Source organism: Otolemur garnettii, unplaced genomic scaffold, assembly GCF_000181295.1.
Source record: "Otolemur garnettii isolate 467f Iridium unplaced genomic scaffold, OtoGar3 scaffold00021, whole genome shotgun sequence".
Lineage (NCBI taxonomy): Eukaryota > Metazoa > Chordata > Mammalia > Primates > Galagidae > Otolemur > Otolemur garnettii.
Genome location: NW_003852416.1, coordinates 19,145,623 through 19,166,994, shown reverse-complemented (window position 1 = coordinate 19,166,994; position 21,372 = coordinate 19,145,623). Strand labels below are relative to the sequence as shown.

General features: G+C 42.4%; 1 protein-coding gene across 2 annotated transcripts in view; it reads left to right on the top strand.

The window, feature by feature from the left end:
• The window catches only part of BTRC (beta-transducin repeat containing E3 ubiquitin protein ligase), a 191,223-nt gene extending 170,797 nt beyond the window's left edge, over nucleotides 1–20,426 (top strand). Inside the window, exons 10-16 of one of the 2 annotated variants that reach the window (XR_002772618.1) lie at nucleotides 728–977; nucleotides 2,142–2,260; nucleotides 4,563–4,673; nucleotides 6,754–6,832; nucleotides 12,480–12,672; nucleotides 15,364–16,368; nucleotides 16,701–20,426. Coding sequence is in view for 1 of the 2 variants with exons in the window: in XM_012803680.2 (XP_012659134.1) it covers nucleotides 728–977; nucleotides 2,142–2,260; nucleotides 4,563–4,673; nucleotides 6,754–6,832; nucleotides 12,480–12,641 (721 nt within the window). In the remaining variant the exon portion in view is untranslated. Of the gene's footprint in view, nucleotides 1–727; nucleotides 978–2,141; nucleotides 2,261–4,562; nucleotides 4,674–6,753; nucleotides 6,833–12,479; nucleotides 12,673–15,363; nucleotides 16,375–16,700 lie in introns of those variants that run through there. The other variant, XM_012803680.2, reaches the window with a different exon arrangement.
• Nucleotides 20,427–21,372: the final 946 nt, after the last annotated feature.

Sequence of the window (21,372 nt, the reverse complement as noted above, 5' to 3'; positions counted from 1 at the left end):
AAAAAAAAAAAAAAAGGCTAAACTGAGAAGAGGAAATGAAATATTTTAAAACCTAAAGTAAGCACACAAAAATAGAGTAATCAATGGAAATACATCATTACACAAAATTCTCAAGTTATCCAAGGGTCCCACACTCCGCTATGAAGTCCACATTTATAATGAGAGGGCTACTCTTGACCCTTAACACCTTCAAAGCACAGAAATGGGGACTTAAAGTCTTGGCCCTTGACCTGTGTAATGAAACCTAAGATCCAGAGTAATCAACTCAAATCCACATTACTATGTGTGTGGCAGAAATATCTTGGCCTATGTCAGTTGTGGTTCCCGAGGGCTGTTGATGGGATAGGCACTATGTCTTATTAATGGTATTAATTAAATGTCCAAAGTTTTATAATTCGTGTCTGGGCCAAATTATTAGGTGATAATGGCAGCAGCCTCATCCCTATACTCCACACCTCCTAACTCCAGTGGTGTATGTTAAGGATTTCTCACTTTCAGCATCTCTTCTCCTTCCTTCTCCTACTCTCCCAGTATAGCCCCTTCTCCCCTACTTCTTCCCCATGGTCCATCAGTACTTTCTACCTTAGCTCAACTTCTATGCTGCAAAAGGAGAGTAGAGTTATAAGACTTACCATGAAAATACGGGCAGTGGTGGGGAGCATGATGGTCAAACATGGGTAAGAAATTGTAGCTTGAGTACCATCTAAATCTCAGATATCCCTTCCAGAGTGTGGGATGTAAATACAGGTGAAATGCTGAATACGTTGATTCACCACTGTGAAGCAGTTCTGCACCTGCGTTTCAATAATGGCATGATGGTGACCTGCTCCAAAGATCGTTCCATTGCTGTGTGGGATATGGCCTCCCCAACAGACATTACTCTCCGGAGGGTACTAGTTGGACACCGAGCTGCTGTCAATGTTGTAGACTTTGATGACAAGTACATCGTTTCTGCATCTGGGGATAGAACTATAAAGGTAATAAAGCATTTTTCAGTAAGAATAGGGGAATTTATGTGAAGATTTGATAAGGGCAATTCATATTTTTTTTCCTTTTCCTTGAGGGACAGTCTTCCTTTGTCACCCTTGGTAGAGTGCCATGGCTCATAGCAACCTCAAACTCCTGGGCTCAAGCGATTCTCTCGCCTCAGCCTCCCAAGTAGCTGGGACTACAGGTTCCTGCCACGATGCCCAGCTTTTTTTTTTTTTTTTTTGGTTGCAGTTGTCATTGTTGTTTTAGCTGGCCCACACTGGGTTTGAACCTGCCAGCCTTGATGTACATGGGTGGCACCCTACCCAATGAGCTCTGGGCACCACCCTCACGGCTTTTTCCTTTTAGAGACAAAGTCTCACTCTGGCTTAGGCTGGTCTCGAACCTGTGAGCTCAGGCAATCCACCCACCTCAGCCTCCCAAGTACTAGGATTATAGGCATGAGCTATCACGCCTGGCCACAATTTCATGTTTAAACATCATCATAGAATAACAGAGTTTTTAATTAAGAGACAAGTCTACATCTTAAAATGGTAATAAGTGATACACGTTGTTCAACAATTTTGACTAGGTATTTTATTTCTACAAATAATGGTGAGTACACGAAGAGCAGGAGTAAATTTAGGTTCAAGAAAGTATATCGGCTCAGCACCTGTGGCTCAAGCGGCTAAGGCGCCAGCCACATACACCTAAGGTGGCGGGTTCGAATCCCCAGCCCAGGCCCGCCAAGCAACAATGATGGCTGCAACCAAAAAATGGCCGGGCGTTGTGGCGGGCGCCTGTGGTCCCAGCTACTTGGGAGGCTGAGGCAGGAGACGCGCTTGAGCCCAGGAGTTGGAGGTTACTATGAGCTGTGATGCCATGGCACTCTACCCAGGGGGATAGCTTGAGGCTCCGTCCCAAAAAAAGAAAAAAAAAAAAAAAAGAAAAAGTATATCCAGAAGAACAGACAAACTCCATAGAAGTGAACCAATTTGAGGAATTCTCATATGATAGCAGCCAGTTTACAAAATTCATATATTTTGTTTGAGAAGTTGACTTCACCCTAATGGTTCTGTCCTATATTCTGCTTCCCTAAGATTATAGAGGCCATAGATTTTTTTCCCAGTAAAAGCACCTAATCAATTCCTTGATGCTATTATCTATTTCAGGTATGGAACACAAGTACTTGTGAATTTGTAAGGACCTTAAATGGACACAAACGAGGCATTGCCTGTTTGCAGTACAGAGACAGGCTTGTAGTGAGTGGCTCTTCTGACAACACTATCAGGTGAGCAGCAGGTGCCCTTTCCCAGAAATGATGGTTATTATCCTCCCATTCATTATTTGTGCCCAGAACATACCAGTGTTCAACTATGTTATATTTATAATCATCTGCTCTTCCTTTCTATAGCTTCTTACAGGTCAAAAGTTTGCCTCAAGCAGAGAGACAGTACAACAAAGCCTTTTGCTGATGTGTTTTTTTTCCCCTTATAGTTTTATCACCAGCTAGACCTATTTCAGAGGTTCTGCTTATATGAGGAAGTGAGCAAGAAGGACAGGTAGATTGAAGTTGAAGGCCCTTTTAATTTCTCTTATCTACAGTTTAAAAGTGCTAATAAATTCGGGCATTGCCTATGACAGTGGGTAGGGCGCCAACCCTATATATCGAGGGTGGCAGGTTCGAACCTGGCCCCAGCCAAACTGCAACAAAAAGTAGCTGGGCATTGTGGTGGGTGCCTGTAGTCCCAGCTACTCCGAAGGCTGAGGCAAGAGAATTGCCCAAGCCCAGGACTTGGAGGTTGCTATGAGCTGTGATGACAACAGCACTCTACTGAGGGTGATAAAGTGAAACTCTGTCTCTTTAAAAAAAAAAAAGGTGCTAATAAATAGCTAAAGGCCACTTGTCTTTGCCATTGTTTTTAAAAAAAGGAAAAAGATTTGTTTCCCTACTAGAAATTTTGCAGCTTTGTCTTAGCATTACCTAATTGGCCAGAGAATAGTAACCTGTCTTTGAAGATTCCATAATTAAAGTATTTTTTGGTGTTTTTCCTTCGTAAATATGAATGACACAGATATGATTAGAATTTGGAAGTTTTATCCATCCATCCTCTCCCTTCCTTCATTGAAGTACTAAAAGGATGAAGAGGCCATTAAAAAAGTGACAGACAGTGGGCAGGTCCTGTGGCTCAAAGGAGTAAGGCGCCAGCCCCATATGCCAGAGGTGGCAGGTTCAAACCCAGCCCCGGCCAAAAACTAAAGAAAAAAAAAAAAAATTAGAAAAAAATGACAGACAGAGCTACTGTTTTGCCAGAGGAAATTTTCATTCCTAATATTCACTTGGATGTCACCTGAAAGCATACAGCTTTTAAATTAGTATACAAAAGTTTTTAAGAACTGACTTTGTATTTCTGTTAATGAAAAAGACTTCCCTGGACAGTGAATGAAAACAAGTGTCCCAGTGGCAGAATGAGAGGTGCTTTGTGAGAACAGGAGTCATGGATGTTCTGGGGGTCTTATTTAGAGTGGTGATTTCAGGAAGCATTACTTTCTTGGCTTTATTGTTTCCCTCTCAGGCAACTGGGTGTATTGAATTCGTCCTTTTTATGTCTGGGACAACCTGGTTGCAGAATTATATAAAGCAGTATTTTTCACCCTTTTTACCTCATGATACACTTAAATTTCTAGTTAAGCTTCCATGTTAACACTTAAATTATGTTGGTCACCAAAAAAATAAGTGTATAAAAATGAATATACTTAACTGTGCTTTGAACTTCTTTCAACAATAATTTAATGATCTCTGAAAATTTTCATGGCACACCTAAGATCCTCTCAGCATACCAATGTGCCACGGTACACCAGTTGAAAATTACTGATACAGGCCGAAGGAACAGGGAAAAAGCAACAAGAAGGAAGAGCAGTGGCGACACTGGATCGCAAAGTGCCCAGTCCGGAGGCGTTTCTGGGCAAACCCTGGTCCTCCTGGATTGATGTCACCAAATTACACTGCTTCAACAATGTAAATTTAGAAGAGGCTGGAAAAGAGGGTGGAAAAAGCAGGGAGGTTATGAAGCTTAATAAAGAAGCATGTAATGCAGTTCATGAAATGGGACACAGTGAGTGAATAGGTCATCCCAGACCAAGACATGCAAGTGAAGCGACGGTCTGCTGGAAGTGTGCATCAAACACACATGGTCATCATAAATAAATCATATCCTGTTCATGTTTGCAAACAAAAAAAAAAGAAAATTACTGATACAAAGCATTGTGCTTTGAAAATGCATACTACATTTGAATTAAACCATACATTTTTCTACTGAGTTACATGGCAGAAGGGAAATAAAGTACATTGAGAGCAATAGTTTTTGTATGGGTGGTGATTGATTTTACTTTTGTGAATTTTTAAAAGATGTATGAAGTTGGGTGGCACCTATGGCGCAAAGGAGTAGAGTGCCGGCCCCAAATGCTGGAGGTGGTGGGTTTAAACCCAGCCTCAGCCAACAAAAAAAAAGATGTATGAAGTATATCATTATACAATTCCAGGCTTTGAAAAGAATACATGAAAATTCACTTGACTCAATTTTCTCTTCCAGGTTATGGGACATAGAATGTGGTGCATGTTTGCGAGTGTTAGAAGGCCACGAGGAATTGGTTCGTTGTATTCGATTTGATAACAAGAGGATAGTCAGTGGGGCCTATGATGGGTGAGTTTGCTAACAGAGTTTAAAAAATATCCACATCTTCTTTTAATTTCAAAACATTAAGAGGTACAAATGTTTGTACATAGCTTTTATAATGCTCTAGTGAGGGCTGTAAAAAATCCACATCTTTACTCCTTCTGGTTTGTGATGTTAAACATAACTTTTCCTTGTCTCTAAAAGCTTTTAGATTTTATAGAAAGTATCTGGTACAATATTCCTTTCTCTAATCTACTTCTCCTTTGTTTACTCTGTTTGAAATATTCTTCTCAATCATTCTGTTGTACATATGATTTCCATTAATATTTTGGTTATTTGATTATATATTTGTTTGTTTTGCCCTATAAAACAAAGAATCAGACAAATCCAGTATAACAGGATATGCATGTAAAATGGTAACTTGTTAACAAAACAGAAACACTCAAGGGCAGTATTTGGGGCTCTTAGTGTGGTAGGGTCTTGAATTTTGATTTCTTTGAGTAATTTCTAAAAATATAGCTCTCTTGTCATCACTTCTCCTTCTGTTTCATTTAGAATGAATTCAGTCATCTGGATTTTTCTTCTTCTTTGTTTTTTTTGAGACGGAGCCTCAAGCTATCCCCATGGGTAGAGTGCCATGGCATCACGCTCACAGCAACCTCCAACTCCTGGGCTCAAGCGAGTCTCCTGCCTCAGCCTCCTAAGTAGCTGGGACTTCAGGCGCCCGCCACAACGCCTGGCCATTTTTTGGTTGCAGCCATCATTGTTGTTTGGCGGGCCGGGGTTGGGGTTTGGACCGGCACCTTAGGTGTATGTGGCTGGCACCTTAGCCGCTTGAGCCACAGGCACTGAGCCTGGATTTTTCTTCTAATTTTAGTGATTATGGAGTCCGTTCATGTTGTGACTAGATTCCATGTCCAACAATGCAAAGCACAGAATAAATATATACAAAAAGTATATTCACTTATGAAGGACTCTTATCATTTCTTCTTGTCAGAGTACCTGATTTGGGAGGTGAGGCATGGACAGCTAGAGTTCAGATATTGACAGTTTTTCATTAATAAATATCAGAAACTCCTTACAACATTATCTTAGTTTATGAGCTAACTACATTAATACATTAAGCCAACTCAAGCAGCAGGAAGTGTAGCCAACTCACTTCCTATTTGAGTCAGCCATCCTTGTCATGCCCTTAGAAAATTGTCTGGGGTGTGATGACATGTTCCATCTAGGTCAGGACTGTATTTTCTCATTGCCTTGTCTTTCATCTGTACCTACCTTTCTTAGGATTTGTCTGCAATATACTTGAGGAGACTATAAATTTGGGGGCTTTTTTTAGACAGTCTCACTTTATCACCCTGGGTAGAGAGCTATAGCATTGTCATAGCTCACAGCATGCTCTCAAACTTGGGCTTGAACAATCCTCTTGCCTCAGCCTTCCAAGCAGCTGGGACTACAGATATATGCCACCACGCCTGGCTTGTTTTTGTCTTTTTAGTAGATGGGATCTCTCTTGGCTCAGGCTAATCTTGTGAATTCCTTAGCTCAGGCAATCCACTTCAGCTTCCCAGAGTGCTAGGATTACAGGTGTGAGCCTCTGAGCCCAGCCTATAATTTATTTTTGAAATGGCTAGGATTTTCTTCCTTAAATCAAAATGTGTGGGTTTGCTTAAACTCCAGCACTCTTGAATGGACCTCAGCCCCCTGGTACATGTGACTTGGCCATTCTTAGAACTGACCAGAAAAAGGATGCCTCATTGTTATAGATTTCTATAATTAAGAGTTCTAATGTGTAAGAGCTCCTCTTGACCCAAAAGTATGGTGTAACTTTACCATTATCTTCAGTTTCATTAAAGCTAACCTGTTTCTCATTTTTAGGTTAATCAGGTACATTTTCCCCTGTTAAGACCAATAACCTCTACCCAAGAATGAATGCAAGAACCAAGTCTAGAAAACAAAAAAGTTTATATATATTCCTTGTGAGCTGGATTTATCATATAAACTATATTCACCATCCATGTTTATTGTGATTTTTTTTGCTATTTTCCCCTGTGTTCTCTTAATTTTGCACTGAACCTGAGATTTTTGTCCCCTTTTTGATCTTTAGGAAAATTAAAGTATGGGATCTGGTGGCTGCTTTGGACCCTCGTGCTCCTGCAGGGACACTCTGTCTACGGACCCTTGTGGTAAGAGCCTTGTTCAGAGGAGGTTGTAGAGTAGGTATGGGAAGAAATTAAATGTTGATGTGCTGTGGAATATAGATTTGGATTTAATAGTTAAAACTTAAAAAAACCTTCTACTAAGTGAAAAAGCAACCAATATTTGACAATAAAATATGTTTACATAATGCCTTTTATCCAATAGTGCTTTAGAGGCTGGGTATGGAGAGGAATGTGGCAGCTGTTTAACAGCTGCACAGCAACCCTATACAACGGTTTAGTACAGGAAGTGAATAAGAATTCTGTATCCATCAGAAACAGGAGGGGGTACTAAGGGATGAGAATATAATTGTTCAAATTGGAACCTGTCCAGAATCTAAGGACCTGCACACCTGTGCCTTCAAAAAGTACTCTGGGAATTTGCATGAACCCCTAGGTCTTAGACTAGATTCACCGTGCCCGGCCTCTATGTGCATATTGTTTTCATTTCTCTTGGGTAGATATCTAGGAATGTGATTTCTGGATCCTATGATAAGTATGCATTTAAATTTAAAAGAAACTACTAGGGTCTGGCTTAGTGGCTCATGCCTGTAATCCTAACACTCTGGGAAGCTGAAGCAGGTGGATTGCTTGAGCTCAGGAGTTCAAGACCAGCCTGAGCAAAAGTGAGACCATGTCTCCAAAAATAGCTCAGGTGTTGTGGCAGGTACCTGTAGTCCCAGCTATTTGGGAGGCTGAGGCAAGAGGATCACTTGAGCCTAAGAGTTTGAGTTTGTTGTGAGCTATGACACTATGGTGACAAAGGGAGACTCTGTCTCATAAAAAATAAAAATAAAAGAAATGACTGGCTGGGTTTGGTGGCTCGCATCTATAATCCTAGCATTTTGGGAGGCTGAAGCAGGAGGATAGCTTGAGCTCAGGAGCTTGAGTTACAGACTAGCCTGAGCAAGAGTGAGACCCCCATCTCTATTAAAAATATTAAAAATTAGCTGAGTGGAGTGGCACCTGTGGCTCAAAAAGCTAGGGTGCCGGTTCCATGTGCCGGAAGTGGTGGGTTCAAACCCAGCCCTGGCCAAAAACAGCAAAAAAAAAAAAAATTAGCTGAGTGCTGTAGTGGGCACCTCTAGTCCCAGCTACTTAGGAGGCTGAGGCAGGGAGATCACTTGAACCCAGGAGTTTGAGGCTGCTGTGAGCTAGGCTGATGGCATGGCACTCTAGCCTGAGGCAACAGAGTGAGACTCTGTAAATGAATGGATAAATGAATGAAATGAAATTACAGAGTGAGACTGTCTCTAAATAAATTTATTAAATAAACAAATAAAGGATAGTACAGAATGAAACTCTGTCTCTGAATGAATGAATGAAACTACCAAGGTATTTCCCAAAGTGGTGTTATGGGATTCTACAAATGTAAAACATTATGCATTTTCACTAACAATGTATAAGAGTTCCATTTTTCCACATCCCTGTCAGCACTTGGTATTGTATGTGTATATATGTTTTTTGGTTTTTTTTTACTGATATGTAAACATCTTAGTAGAGTGCAGTGGCATCACAGCTCACAGCAACCTCCAACTCCTGAGCTTAGGCGATTCTCTTGCCTCAGCCTCCCGAGTAGCTGGGACTACAGGTGCCGGACTATTTTTGTTGCAGTTCAGCTGGGGCGGGGTTCGAACCCACCACCCTCATTATATGGGGCTGCCCACTGGGCAACACTGAGGCACAGGCGCTGCCGTATTGTCAGTATTTTTAAAAATTACAGGCATTTGAGTGGGTATATAGCAGTATCTCATTGTAATTTTAATTTGCATTTCTATTGCAGCTAATTATGTTGAACATATTTTTGTGTGCTTATTTTTTACAAATTGTACATCAGATCCTGTGACTTTATTAAGTTTCTGAAAATGAATTTATTGAGTTATAATTGGACATATTGAAAGTGTACAGAGTTGGCTCGGCACCTATAGCTCAACTGGCTAAGGCGCCAGCCACGTACACCTAAGGTGGCGGGTTCGAATCCCCAGCCCGGACCCACCAAAACAACAATGACAGCTGCAACCAAAAAATAGCCGGGTGTTGTGGCGGGCGCCTGTGGTCCCAGCTACTTGGGAGGCTGAGGCAGGAGACTCGCTTGAGCCCAGGAGTTGGAGGTTGCTGTGAGCTGTAATGCCACGGCACTCTACCCAGGGAGACAGCTTGAGGCTCTGTCTCAAAAAAAAAAAAAAAAAAGAAAGTGTACAGAGTCACTAATTTTGACACACGTATATCCTGGTGAAACCATAGATTAAAGATATCCTTATGCCCTGTAATCTTCCTTTCTTTCTCACCCATCCTACCCAATCTCCAGGTGACTATGGAATTATAGTCTATCAACATTGCTCAATTTTATTTTCTAGAGTTTTATAAAAATGGAATCATACATTATGTACTTTTTTGCCTGTCTTTTTTCATTAACTATAATTATTTTGAGATTCATCCCTGTTGTTGCATTCCATTATTTTTTGTTTTGTTTGAGATAGAGTCTTACTATGTCACCCTCAGTGAGTGCTATGGCATCACAGCTCACAGCAACCTCTAACTCTTGGGCTTAAGTGATTCACTTTCCTCAGCCTCCCAAGTAGCTAGGACTCCAGGCACCTGCTACAATGCCTGGCTGTTTTTTTGTTGCAGTTGTCGTTGTTTAGCAGGCCTGGGCCAGGTTCAATTCCGCCTACCTGTGTGTATGCGGCCAGCACCCTAACCACTGAGCTATGGGCCAGGTTCAAACCGCCTGCCTGTGTGTATGCAGCCAGCACCCTAACCACTGAGCTATGGGTGCTGAGCCAAGTAGTATTCCATTGTATGCTTTTACCACAATTTATTCGTCCATTTGCCATTTGATGAACATTTGGGTTATTAAACATTTTTTGGCTATTCCACATATAATTTCTATAAACATTTACATGCAAGTCTCAGGATGAGCCTATGCTTTTATTTCTCCAGGGTGAATACCTAGGAGCAAGATGACTAGGTTTTATGGAGAGCATATGTTTAATATTTTTAGAAACTCCCAGACTGTTTTCCAAAGTGGCTGTACCATTTTACATTACAGTAAATAGTATATGTGAGTTCCAGTTATGCCATACCCTCACCAATACTAAGCATAGTCTTTTCAGTTTGATGTATCCTAGTAAGTATGGTATCAAGAATAGGACTTCATTGTGGTTTTTATTTGTATATCCCTAATGACTAATAAGGTTGAGCATCTGAGGACCAGGCACAGTGGCTCATAATCCCAGCACTCTGGGAAACTGAGGCAGGCGGATTGCCTGAGCTTACGAGTTTGAGATCAGCCTGAGCTAGAGCTAGACCCCCTAAAATAGTTGGGGTTTGTGGTGGCCACCTATAATCCCAGCTACTCAGGAGGCTGAGGCAAAAAAATCATTTGAGCCCAGGAGTCGGAGGTTGCTGTGAGCGATGATGCCACAGCTCTCTACCGTGGGCAACAATGTGAGACTCTGTCTCAAAATAATAATAATGATAATAATAATCATGTTGAGCATCTGTTAATGTGATTGCCATTTGTATATACTTTGATGGTCTGTTCAAATGCTTTGCCCATTTATACTTGAGTGGTTTTTTTTTTTTTTTGAGTTGAGACTTTTATACATATTCTGGATTGTAAGTCCTTTATTAGATTTGTGATTTGTAGCTATTTTCTCTCAGTCCATAGCTTGTTTCTTCATTATCTTAAAAGTGTCTTTGGGTCAGGTACAGTGGCTCACACCTGTAATCCAGGCACTTAGGAGGTGCTAAGGCACGTGTATTATCTGAGCTTAGGAGTTCAAGACCTGCCTAAGCTAGAGTGAGACCCTATCTCTAAAAATAGCCGGGTGTTGTGGCAGGTGCATGTAGTCCCAGCTACTTGGGAGGCTAAGGCAAGAGAATAGCTTGAGCCCAAGAGTTTGCGGTTGCTATGAGCTATGATGCCACGGCACTCTGCAAGGGCAACCAAGTACGACTGTCTACAAAAACAAAAAAGAAAAAAAAGAAATGATTCCTCTCTACCCATCCCTGGAAAGGAATCTTATAATTTTGGGTAAAAGAAGCCATACTGTACAAATGTATTTATGTGAAATTTAAGAACAGAAGAATTGAATTAATAATGTTAACATTCGGCAGGCTCTGCGGCTCACGTCTATAATCCTAACATTCTGGGAGGCTGAGGCAGGTGGATTGCCTGAGTGTGAGAGTTCTAGACCAGCCTAAGCAGGAGAGAGATCCCATCTCTATAAAAATAGCTGGGTTTTGTGGCGGGCACCTGTAGTCCCAGCTACTTGGGAGGCCAAGGCAAGAGGATCACTTGGGTAGGGTGACCAGATTTTAACATTTGTAAAGCGGGACAACATGGTGTGGGAGGGGGGGCTGACAACAATGCAAACTTTGATAAGCAGTTCTCGATAATCACTTCTCAACAATTATTTGTTGTTATTACAGTTTAACATTATAAAATTAACAAAAATAACATAAAACTCATATTCTGGCGAAATAGCCACATGGCAGCTGAAAACCGTATATTCCCTTCCTGTTCTCCCGCCTGTTCGTGCAGTCTTTCCAAAAATCAGGACTTTTTAAAAACGCCACAGGATGCGGGACAAATTGTTAAAAAGTGGGATGTCTGGTCACCCTACACTTGGGCCCAAGAGTTTGAGGTTGCTGTGAGCTATGACACCACGACACTCACTCTAAAGTGAGACCCTGTCTCAAAAAAAAAAAAAAAAAAAGTAACATTGGAGTAAAGGTAATATTGACTAATAAGCATTGTGAGATTACTTTCCAGGATACTGGAAACATTCTACATCTTGATTCAGGTGGTGGTAATAACTAGTGGTGTGCTAGAATAGACTGATACTCTCTTATGAGAGCCAACTATTATATACTCACGAATTTTATATGCTGGTTGACCATACGTGGGTAGCTTGAAACTCACTTAAGAGTTTTTATGCCTGCTTGGAGCTGGAGGCTCAAGTGACTAAGGCGCCAGCCACATACACCTAAGGTGGCAGGTTCGAATCCAACCTGGGCCGCCAAACAACAATGACGGCTGCAACCAAAAATAGCCAGGCATTGTGGCAGGCGCCTTGGGAGGCAGGGGCAGGAGACTCACTTGAGCCCAGGAGTTGGAGGTTGCTGTGAGCTGTGATGCCACAGCATTCTACCCAGGGCGACAGCTTGAGGCTCTGTCTCAAAAAAAAGAGTTTTTATGCCATGAAAATCCACCAATGGTTTTACAAATTGAGGAAATTTCCTTGGTAAGTATTTATCAGCACAGTTATTGCTTATGAACCCCTGGCCTCTGCTTGTATAAGGAACTTAAAGACACAGAGAAAAAAGAAGGCCAGGGAGGTACTAATGAATGCTTTCATCCAGCCTAAGCCGAAGGACGTTGTCAAGGAGAATCTAGCATGCTATTTAATGTGTTTTGGCCAAAGAATATTCCATTGTTTAAGTTGCTTTTTCATTTTACCTTTGACCAAAGTAAATTTTCTCTCTATATTTTTGAAACTGCTAAATGATAGGAAAAAATTAACAGTATAATCTTTTCCATAGACACCTTTTGACATGTTGCTGAATTTATGTCCTTTTTGATTGTAAGTAGTTCAAATTCTTACCCTTTTTGTTTCTGCATCTTTAGGAGCATTCCGGAAGAGTTTTCCGACTTCAGTTTGATGAATTCCAGATTGTCAGTAGTTCACATGATGACACAATTCTCATCTGGGACTTCCTAAATGATCCAGCTGCACAAGCAGAACCTCCCCGCTCCCCTTCCCGAACATACACCTATATCTCCAGATAAATAACCATACACTGACCTCATACTTGCCCAGGTATGGAAAAGAGTTATATAATATGTAACACTGTGCATAGGAGATGGAATACTGGCAGTAAGCTGTTGCTAAATTCATGGAGCTTTCTCATGCCTTTTGTCTCACCAAGTCCTGTAAAGCAGAGGAACCAGACAATGTAAGACAAGGCTGGAACTGCCACAGTGGATGGTATCTTTCACTAATATAGCCAGCCTCATTTCTAGATGATTCTGGACTCCTACTTGTATGGTAGAACTAATCATTCCTGCCCTAAGTATCTAGTAAGATTATTATGAAAATAAATAGATTTAAATCAGTTTGAAAACAAAGTACTATAATAACCCAAAACCCTGTGATTTTGTACAGATCAAATAATACCTGTAATAGAGTCCAGGTGTGGTGCCTCTCACCTGTAATCCTAGCATTCTAGAAGCCAAGGTAAGAGGATCACTTGAGCTCAGGAGTTCAAGACCAGTCTTAGCAAGAATGAGTCCCCGTTTCTACAAAAAGTAAAAAAACTAGCCAGCCATGATGATATGTACCTGTAGTCCCAGTTACTCAGGAGGCTAAGTCAGTAGGATCACTTGAATCCAGAGGTTTGAGGTAGCCATGAGCTGTAATGACACTCCTGCCCTCCAGCCAGGGTAACAGAGACTCTGTCTCAACCCCCCCCCCCCAAAAAAAAGATACTCACAATAGAGACCCTTTGAGCCAAGTAGATGATCTAATGCAGGGGTCCTCAGACTTTTTAAACAGGGGGCCATTTCACTGTCCCTCAGACTGATGGAGGGCTGGACTGCGGGCCCCGGGATGTGACAGCAGTGGCAAAAACACCCAGTGGGCCAGATAAATGTCCTAGGCGGGCTGTAGTTTGAGGATGCCTGATCTAATGTGTGAATGGAATTATCTCTTGGTAAGATTTCACACTGACATCTAGGCAGCCCTGCCTTATTAATATCATTCAGTTATAAAAAGTGCCTTTTTATCCTTAGCTCCACTCTCCACCCTGCTACAAAAAGAAGTCCTGTCTTTTGACCTCAGAAGTAGCTCTGAAGGTTGTAAGAAATCATTGTTCTCCTACTCAGGTCTCAAACCTCTTGCTCAAACAGGGCAAGATTCTAAAAATACCAGATTGCCTATACATACTATAGTATGTTCAGATCATACCGGAAGTCCTAACCAGTTCAAATGCCCTAGGTTATCACAGGTTTGGGAAAGCTGCACTAGCCTCTGTGAGCATTGCTGTGGTTAGGATTTCTGTCTCCCGTTCTTGATTCAGTTCTCGTGGTAGTGCACATTCATTGCACTTGCACTTCTCTGAACCTCTTTTTGCAGTGTTTCTTCTGAGGGAGGTGGTTCACACCCAGCTAACCTCCCTCACCTCAGCACTCCCTGCTCTCACAGAGGACATAGTGCTTCTTTGTTCTTAAGCTTCCTCAGCCAAATCACACAGGCCTTGGACAAGTAGCCTCCCAGGGCCTGCAGTACCTAGCTCAGAGAGCTCTTGCGGGGACTGCATGGAGATACTGTATGGAAGTCTTAGTGCTTAGTGCAGTGCCTAGCACATGACACACCTTCAGCAAAAAGTGGTTTTTATTATCAATATTGTGATCACCATATACCCATGCCCTCCTTTCGCCAGATTTCTCTCTTCCTTTTAATTCCATGGCATTTTGCCATTTTTACTTTTCTTCCTAGCTCTCTAATTGATTGTTTGTGTCTCCTTCAGCCTCTCACTCCTAAAAGAGAGTCTATATCTGGCTTTTTCTTCCTAATCTAAGTTCCCCTTCTTGAGAATAAGTTTGCTAGATCTCTTCCCATAGCTTTAGCTCTCATCTCAATGTAAATGACTCTCAAATTTTCATCTCCAGTTCTAACCTCTACATTACTCTCCCAGTCACATTTCCAGCTCTTATCTACACATCTGTCCTTGAAGATACTAAGAGCACTTCTGTTGCTCCTATCCTCAGTCAGACTATCCCCTCAGCCACATAGCAGGGCCAGCTTCCTTCAACCCCCCCACTTCTATTAGTGGCACCGCTGTTTTCATGGCTCCTTGGGGTAGAGTGCCCTGAGACAGACAGACAGACAGACAGACACACACACACACACACACACACACACCTGCAATCCAGAGATCAGGTGAAAGCTATACCAACCATGGTCAGTCTTAGCCTCAAGACATAACTTTGTTTGAACACCACAGCCCTCAGCAAGCCTTTTGTTTATTTTTATTTGTATTTTGAGACAGAGTCTTTTGCCTTGAGTAGAGTTCCATGGCATCATATCTCATAGCAATGTCAAACTCTTGGGCTTGAGCACTCCTCTTGCCTCAGCCTCCCAAGTAGCTAGGATTATAGGTGCCTGCCATAACATCCAGTTTGTTTTTCTATTTTTAGTGGAGACAGGGTCTCGATCTTGCTTAGGCTGGTCTCAAACTCCTAAGCCCAAGCAGTCCACCTTCCTCCACCTCCCAGAGTGCTAGGATTACAGGCATGAGTCACCACACCCAGCCAAACCATACCTTTTGTATAAGTCCCTTATCAGACCAGGTAGGCTGGGACAGAAGCTCTTGCATAACATGGATGAGGAGCAGACATTAGGAAGAACCCTAAGTCTCTCTCCTAATTAGCAACAAAGTGAATATTTTCTTCATAGAGCAGGTAAAGAAGGGGAAGGGAGCTAATAACTGTTTGCTCTGTTTTTATGCAGGACTCATTGAAGTTGCGGTATTTAACATATCTGCCAACACCAGGAAGAGCAACAACGGTAACAACCAAACAACTACCCAGTTTCCCTGGACTATCCTAGGAGCAGGGTTTTGAGACTCCTGTTGGAACACAGTTGGTCTGCAGTCGGCCCAGGATGCTCTACTCAGCACGGCTGACTGCTTTAGTGCTGCTATCAGAAGATGTCTTCTATCTTTCATGAATGATTGGAACTTTTAAACCTCACTTCCCTTCCTCTTTTCCCCTGTGCACCTATTTTTCCCCATTGGTTCCAGAGAAAGATGACTTATAAATATATTTAGTGTTTTGCCAGAATCTCTCTTGCTTTGCCATTAAGCAGAAGGAACTACTTTCCCTATATAGGCTACTGGGAGAGACCCACTTCTAGGGAAGAGGGGTATACATCTTCAATGCAGACAGAGCCCAGTGTCTTCCTGTTCACTGCAGGAATGCTCAGCACCTGGCCACATAAGCCCAGCCCCACTATACATAGGAGGACGCAGAGCTGTGTGTATAGCCTCCAGGGCAAGGAAAGAAAATGCACACACCAGAAGTTCTGGCTTTCCTGCCTCCCTTCTGTTTCCCTGTTTCTGTCCCTCTTTCTTGCTGTCTCCCACTCTCCTAACCCGTTTCTCTGCTCCACCTGAGAAGAAGGTATATGAAGAGAGTGTCCTCAGTTTGCATAGGCCAGATCAGCTAGGAAATGCAGCACTTGGAAGAGTTAAATGCTATTCAATCAAAATTCCAAACCCAGGCTTTTGCTGCAATTGACCCTGTGGCAACAGTGGATTCTTGGACGTGATACTCTCATCATATTTGTGACTCTTCTCTCTTTTCTTTCCTCCCACCCAAAGGCAGTGGGTGGGGGGAGCAGAAATTTCCTGGGCTTCATCAATGGCTGCATCTTTTCTGGACTCAGCAGTCTCCTTGATTCCATGTAGAGTGTGGAAAGGAGTTGCTGATTACATTTCCTCTCATTAACAATTAGGTGTGTGTGTTGGCTCGGCGCCTGTGGCTCAACCGGCTAAGGCGCCAGCCACGTACACCTAAGGTGGCGGGTTCGAATCCCCAGCCCGGACCCGCCAAAACAACAATGACGGCTGCAACCAAAAAAAAAAAAAAAAAAAATAGCCGGGCGTTGTGGCGGGCGCCTGTGGTCCCAGCTACTTGGGAGGCGGAGGCAGGAGACTCGCTTGAGCCCAGGAGTTGGAGGTTGCTGTGAGCTGTGGTGCCACGGCACTCTACCCAGGGGGACAGCTTGAGGCTCTGTCTCAAAAAAAAAAAAAAAAAAAAAAAAAAAAAAAAAAAAAAAACAATTAGGTGTGTAATAAAAAGCATTGTACTTCATCTTAAATCACTGGTAAGGCTCAACCTACAGAAAGGTTCAAAACGGCCAGAGCCAGTCGCTTGGTGCATTCTGCATATAATAGTTCCCATCTCCAGTTTCCTCAGCAGGGACTGTGTATACCCAGGTATTACCAAGACCCTAATCAGAGTAATTTAAGAGATGGTCAGAAGTAAAAACTGATTTTTTCATTTACGCCAGTAAATATCATCTTTCAAACATTAATCTAACCATCTCATGCTTGCACCACAGAACCTTCCCTCTGTTTCATCCTTAGCTGGAATGTGCAAAAGGGCAAAGCTGTCTGAGAGAGAGGATCAGGGTGAAGTTTGGCAGACAGGGTTTATTAATGGGCAGAAACTGCCTTCTCTTTGTTTTCCCTCCTGGCCTTATTTTGCTCTTTACTTTTCCCCAGCCAATAAAAATTTCTCTAGCAGTTGGTAAACAACATAAACAAATGGACCGGGTGGTGCCTGTGGCTCAAGGAGTAGGGTGCCAGTCCCATATGCTGGAGGTGGTGGGTTCTAACCCAGGCCCAGCCAAAAAAAAAAACAAAAACAAACGGACCTCAGCAAGGGCCAGGTTAACCTGGCCACTTAGAAGGCAGCTGTATGGGCTTCCAAGCAAGCAGGCTTCAGGTGCAAGGGCACTTGTGCCATACTGACCTGAGAACACAGGAAATACTATTAATGTGCCCCCATCTTGTTTCCCCAGTATGCATGGGTCTGCATAAGCCATCTGGGGTAGCATAGGCAGGCCTGGCCAAAGCCCTGAGGCCACAGCACAGTCTCATTTTCGTTGGAAACTGAATAGTCAGGCCCATTGTTTTCATTCCTGATCAAAGCAGTTGAGGGCAAGGAAGCCACTGTTTAACCAGCTGCTATAAAAACAGCAAAGTGAGAGCCAGTTGCAAGTGACCTAAAGCCAGGCCACCATTAGCTCAGCAAGAGGGGACCAGGGAGCCCCTTCACTCTTACTCTGTTTTGCAACAAGGTATCCTCTTCCCATTATGTATCCAGACTGAATGTTGTTACTACATATGGAGAAGCAGGTTATGCATATGCATTTCACTTTTCCTTTTTCCTACTAAATATTTTTAAGGTTTTAGTTCCAGGTTATGTTTAGAAAATATTTTCCTGTGTCGTGATACTTTGTTGCCTGAGAAATATTTTCAGTATAATTCCCTTACTAGCTATCCAAATATTACAGAGAAATGTTTTCTACTAGCCACTGTCAGGATTCCTCATCTGTTGTGGAGGACTATTAGTGGCTTTTCGATTGGCTAAGCATTTTGTTACAGATGAAGGTAGAGGGCTGTCCGCCCTGAAAAATACACAGGTCAGACATCACAGAGGCATGAGTTTCAAGCTGTGTCAAAATATTGTCCAATAGCCATAACTTTACTAGCCCTTTTCCTATATGCTGCTATTCAAAAGTGGGAGCTGTTGAATATTCATTAGTGCCTGGGGTTTTGTTCTCCTATCTAGGTTCTGTTGAAGGTATATTGTTGCTGAGACCATTTTGAAACTTGTCCAGTACTTAATAGATGAGAGCAAGGGTAGACCCTGCAGATGTGGCTCCATTAGCTCAGTTGAGGATATTCTCCTGGTTGTCCTCTCTGCGGCTGTTGGAAATAGGAATGAAGTTAAGTGGTCTGAAAAACTTGAATCATTCACATTTCTCAGCTCTGGGGGTCATTTACCAGTTCATTGTAAAGGAATAATCAGGTAAGTAGAAGTTCATTTCCAGAGAAGGTAAACCCCACTTACCATCTCTGCATGATTTCAGTGGGAATTGATTATTACTAATCCCCAACTGGGCTAGAATAAATGTAAAGTTTGACCTTTTTAAAAAGAAAAGAGAAACAAAGAAAGTCTCAACACATTTAAAGTAATGGAGAAAAGGAGCTGAAGGTGCCCCTCAGCTCTGAAATGAAATGTCCCCACTGTAGATTAGTTTCTCTTCATTAAAATTCACTTCTCAATGTTAGGGCCTGAAAGAAACCTTTCTTAAAAAAGGCTGAGACCCCTTCACAAGGGTTGAGAAGGATAGTGCATGCACCTACACCTGTCGCAGACACATGTGACCTCTTGGTTCACGCTGGGGCAGCTTGAAGAAGACCAGTGTGCCTTGCTGCACGTGTAGGTATTTCACTGCTGAAAACATCTTTTTACTTTCTGTGCAATTTGAAAGTGGATATGAATTATGGGTGGGGGGGGCCTTTTTTACACTTGGTCCCTTGGCAAAATTCTTTATGGTGTCTCCTTCAAAAACAGAGATTCTCTTTAAAACTCTATTGACAAGTAATAAAGTCTGGCCCCCAGAGCTTGTTTCTGAACTGAGAAAGACCCTGACACCCTTAAATCATTCTGTTTTTGCTTGAGTAAGAACAATCATTGTTTTCTTTTGTACAATCTAAAGCAGGAAAAACAATGCACTCTTCCTTTGCCAACTTCTAGTACCATTCATTGGTCTGAACCCGTGGTTGATCTGCTCTTTAGCACTGGATTATGTGGGTGGAGGGCTTGGGGTAGGGGCTATGAGAAACATTGGAAATAATGAAGGCTGCTTTCGTTTTTCTTTCCTAGAATTGGATTAGATACCTTGATATTGTTGACCTTCTTAACATCTTCCTTTTGCCTTAGATGTCAATACCCTCCGGCCTGAAGTGGAACAGTCCAACCTAGACTAGTGCAGCCTTGAGGGCTAGGCTGCAAGCCTGATTCTAGAGTAATCCAACGTACTTATAGGGAGAAAATGGTATGCTTAGCTACTCACCTCCTGTGACCATCACATTCTCTGATGAGTACCATATCTCTTTAATTCACATTTTAGATCTCCTTTCCCATTTGGATTTCAGCAGACTTTCAAGTGCACCCAGAGACCACAGCCTGAGTTAATCTCCATGGGCTTTATCCACACAGCTAATAACTGACAGACCAGACCCTTTACTTTAACCACAATCTCAACCTTATTCTAGAAAGATAGCCAACTCTTAAGGGAATAAGTCTGCTCATTGTTACCTTTACCTGTAGTTCATTTGTGACGTCAGAATCCTTGGAGCTGAGGAGATAAATCAAAAGTGCATGAATATAGTTGCCCAATTTCAGATGGAACTTACTGCATTGATACCTAAAATACTCTTCTGTTGGACATTGGGTACCTATGATCTGAAATTTCCTGGAGGCAAATGACATCTGAAATGTGTGCTTTCTGACCAGTCCAGCTGGCTCTCTTAGCTCCTGATTGGCTATATGTGTGTTTTATTAAGGATCAGTGCAGTAAATGGCATTCTAAAAGTGTTATTTTCTCTCCTAACCCTTCCCCTTCTTAGACACTGAAGAGAAAGACCAACTAGGAGGTTAGAACTTTGGGTACCAAAGAAAAATCTTTCCAAGTCAGTGATCACTTAAACCCAACTCAGACTGATCTGAGAGGTGGTCTGTGGACTTCAGCTGTGGAAACAGGCCTGGCAACAATTGCGAGCTTCCCTGAGAGCTTTCGGTTGGTTCAGTTCTTTGTTCTCTAGATTCTTAAGTACTGACTGCTTTGACCTTTGTGATTATTATGTTATGGTGATGTGTAGTCAATGTACCAATCTGTTCACAACCTAGGATCATGGTAATAGAATGTGTTTTGGTTTTTTAACTGTTCAGAAAAAAAGTAACTTAAATTACAAATATAAGATTAAAGTGAATATTTTAAGTGTCTTGTTTATTTGCCCCAACATCAATAGGACAGTAAGTTTTTTAATGGGCAAATTGAGGGAGTACACGGATTTAATAACTTTTAAGATAATCTGATATGGTGTAGCAAGCTTGAGAGAAGTCAGAACTAGATGATGTCAATAAGTGCAGGGTCCTTGTCATAATAAGCACTATTTCATGTTGAATTAAATTGAGGCCAAAGTGGTATCTAATTTTTGAATGGGTCGCCATAGCTAACCATAGCCCAACCTGAGCCCAGAATTTAAATTTTTCTCTGAAGAAAGAAGATTTGAGTTTCCCATGCTTCCCACTTGATCAGTTATAGACAAATGAGCAATTTCAGAGAAACTCCAATAAGCTGTAAGAATGAAGGCATCATTGGTCATCTGGGGGATAACATTGCTGCTCCCAAGTGAGCTCTCCTTGCCTCCCTCCTTAAACCAAATGTAGGGAGATAAGTACAAGGTGGCAGAACATGACAGAGGGGGCCTCTTTCCCCTTCATCCTCTTCCCACCCCTTCTCTAGTGTCACAAATAGGACCTTCTCAAAACTGACACATCAGCTCGGCACCTGTGGCTCAAGTGGCTAAGACTCCAGCCACATATACCTAAGGAGGCGGGTTCGAATCCAGCCCGGACCCACCAAACAACAATGACGGCTGCAACCAAAAAATAGCCGGGCGTTGTGGTGGGCACCTGTGGTCCCAGCTACTTGGGAGGCTGGGGCAGGAGACTCGCTTGAGCCCAGGAGTTGGAGGTTGCTGTGAGCTGTGAAGTCATGGCACTCTACCCAGGGGGATAGCTTGAGGCTCTGTCTCAAAAAACAAAAAAAAACTGACCCATCTTGGCTTGGTGCCTATAGCTGAGCAGCTAGGGCGCCAGCCGCATACACCAGAGCTGGCAGGTTTGAACCCAGCCCAGGCCTGCCAAACAACAATGA